This window comes from Ascaphus truei, chromosome 4 (assembly GCF_040206685.1).
Source record: "Ascaphus truei isolate aAscTru1 chromosome 4, aAscTru1.hap1, whole genome shotgun sequence".
NCBI classification, from domain to species: Eukaryota; Metazoa; Chordata; class Amphibia; order Anura; family Ascaphidae; genus Ascaphus; species Ascaphus truei.
Window position 1 is genome coordinate 407,631,149 of NC_134486.1, and position 3,330 is coordinate 407,634,478.

The window sequence follows — 3,330 nt, forward strand, 5'->3', positions numbered from 1 at the left end:
GGCAAAACAATGGATTTCCCTCGTATGTGTTTCTTAGTCCTGCTGTGGATTGAGTTAATCTTGGGGATTACACTAAATGCATTTATCTTGGCAACATGTTGCAAGGAATGGATGACATTTAAGCACCTGCGTACCAGTGACAAAATATTGGTGTCTCTGGAGTTGTCCAGATTGTGTTACCAATGGGGTATTATGTTGCATAGTATATTTCATATATATTTACCAGAGTTATATTTGCAGATGTATTTTTATGCCATTAATTTGTCTGTAAGGATGTTTCTGGACTTCTCCAGTCTCTGGTTTGCCACTGTGCTCTGTGTATACTACTGCGTTAAAATCACAAACTACAACCATTCCTTATTCATCTATGTGAAAGTCCGGATCAACAAAATAGTCCCATGGTTACTTCTGGCATCTCTGCTAACTTCTCTGGCTTCCAGTCTCCCCTTCCGCTTGTATATTTTGAACAGCAATAATTCAACTAACAACCTCTTGAAAAACAGCACTGTGCAAGATATTATTGTGGTGCAAAATAATACCAACCAGGACATTATGTATGGCTTAGGATCTTCGCTGCCATTCGCCATATTTTGTGTTGCAACTTTCCTTTTAATTAAATTGCTTTGGATGCACATCAGACAGATGAGAAGAAGCGGCATGAGCATTAGAAGCCCCAGCTTGGACACTCACTTCAGAGTAGTAAAAAGTATGGTCTTCTTCCTTCTCCTAAATATAATTTTTTTCAGTAGCATGAATGTGATATTTTCCTGGGTGCTGCCAATAGGAAACCCTTGGTTGGTGTTTCACTATATTTTGACTTCTGCCTATCCGTTTCTGCACTCTGCGGTTCTGATCTTCTACAATAAGAAGCTCAAACAGACACTTCTAGATATATGCCACAGAGCTGTGAAGTTTACTCAAAAACAGAGAATTTCTGCCAAATCCAGCACAGATTTCACAACTGGACATCCACATGGTAAATATCTAGATTGTTAAACAATATGTCAATTTTACTGACCAAAAAAATTATGGCAGTCTAATCAGATGAAAGAAATAATGGATATTTGCCAGATAACATTCAATTCAAATGGACACAAAGAAACTAGAAATAGATTTTCTATTTTTCGCACACTGGGTGTTACATCTTTTTTACATTGATATGTTGTTTTAAAAAAAACTACGTTCTTAGCACTGCTTAGGGGGCAATTAAAACAAGAAAGAAAGAAGAGAGGCACAGTTAGAATGGCAAAGCAAACACAAATATACATTTAAAGAAGGTGAATAAAAAATCCCCAACCCATTTACTGCCAGATGGGTCATCAATTGATTGGGGTTATTTCTATAAGGGAAAAATAATGCAGATCAATGCGCTATCACATGGAAGTTTCTGTGCTATACTGCCCCGATCAGCACTATTGCAGTTTAATGAATAGTCCCCAGTGTCTTTTTCATAGAGATCACATACTTAATAATATACTATTAAGCTTTTTCTTCTGATTTTTAGAAATTCTGAGTATTAATATGCAATATGTTCTGCCCTATAAATAGAAAATATATTGCATAGGTGAACGATTTTATTGTTTTGCATTGCAGATATGTGTTGCTAATTGGATTTTCAATGGTAAAATACCAAACTAGCCCATACCACACGGCAGAATAAATACTCCCTCATTATTTGGTCACTTTTTGATTTACAAACACAATAAATAAGTGGTAAGGTCATACAATGCATTAAAGGGTCACTCTATCCTGGGAATAACAGTGCTTATGTGCTTAATTGATTCAATGGAAGTGATTGACACCCTTAAAAAATAATACAGACAACTATGCGTACTGTTAAAAAAACTTAAGCATCTAGTGTAGCCACAGTAATCAAATGCTTTGGAGGGCTTTAATCATCTTTATCTGTTTTAGGTAGGAAAAAATACCCCATTCATGCGATCTTCATCATAATATAATAATATTTGCACATAAATACGTGGTTTAAACACAGTAAGAAAAAATGTTGAACAGAATAAAAATGGATAACAATAAGCTGTATTGCACATACAGATTTATGAAACCATGTGAATAGTAGATGTGAATTAGGGAACCAATTGGACCCTTAAATAGTGTGTGAGTAACTATCACAATAAATTTGTAACTGCCTACACAATTAATAACAGCAATGAGATCATTGACTAATATTGCAGCACTTAATTTCTATCACATATACTGTATAAAAATGTATTCTGGAAAAATCACAGCCCGTGTGAAATGTGCATCGGGTCGGTGTGTGAATGGAGTCAGATTAAGGACTTGCTTTTGAAAGACATTTATGAAACATACTGATGTGATAGAACACAGAGGATATACGACTATTACAACCATGATAGTTGGGACAGTCCTATCCAATCATTTGTGTGTATCTCTTTCTCTGTGCTATTACTACGTGTCTTGTATACATATATTTTTATACAGTGTATGTGATGGGAATTAAGCGCTGCATTAGGGGTCAATATATCAGTGTGGTATTTATCGTGTAAAAGTAAAAGTCCTATAAAGTATACACACAAAGTGAGTCTTGCTCAGTTGAGTGTATAGTTACCAGTGATTTGCTGGCCTAGTTTTAGCCCTTTGTGGCTACAATACAAAGTTTCATTTTTAAAGCAACATAATGTTTCTTAGAAAACATTATCGATTGCAATGCTGTTCTACAGATACAGATATCTTCTGGGTATAGCAGTACACACTGTATACATGTACTGTATATATCCTTCTTTTACAGAAGCAGCTGGTATGCAGTGTACAGCCTGGAGAGCAGCACCTTGCAGTTGAGTGACTGAAAGCTGATTAGATACAAGAAGTTCCTCCCCAGTGGATCCCTCCATTCTCCATCTCATTGTGCTCTTTCTTACAGACTCCTTTGCTCTCTCAGTTTAATTCTAGTAGCCCCATTATTTGTTCTCTTGCTTTCAGGACGTCTGTGAGAGGCGCACACTGTACTTTTACTGGATTGTCTATCATCAATTTTCAATAATGTTTTATTTTATTTATGCAATAAAAATTAGTTACCCATAGGGTGGCTGTATGATTTATAGGAAGTTGGTTATTATTAGTGATTGTGAAAACTTTTAAACTGTGTGGAAAGCAAAGAACGTGATTTAACATTTCAACACACCGGCTTTCACCACCTTTAATGAGAACAGTAAATACCCATTTGGGGATAATTCATTGTAATAATAATAATAATAATAATAACCCAATAATTGTACCCAGAAGAGGCAGATCACAGTTGAGTTGAATAGATGTTCTCTGCAATAAGCTGCTTTTCACTATATTGAAAGATCT

The 3,330-nt window shown here is 35.6% G+C and overlaps 1 protein-coding gene across 1 annotated transcript; it reads left to right on the forward strand.

The window, feature by feature from the left end:
* Nucleotides 1–273: 273 nt before the first annotated feature.
* On the forward strand, nucleotides 274–2,969 carry LOC142492463 (taste receptor type 2 member 7-like). The gene is made up of 2 exons (XM_075595099.1): nucleotides 274–976; nucleotides 2,959–2,969. Exons 1-2 carry the CDS (start codon nucleotides 274–276, stop codon nucleotides 2,967–2,969), a joined length of 714 nt encoding a protein of 237 aa, XP_075451214.1.
* Nucleotides 2,970–3,330: the final 361 nt, after the last annotated feature.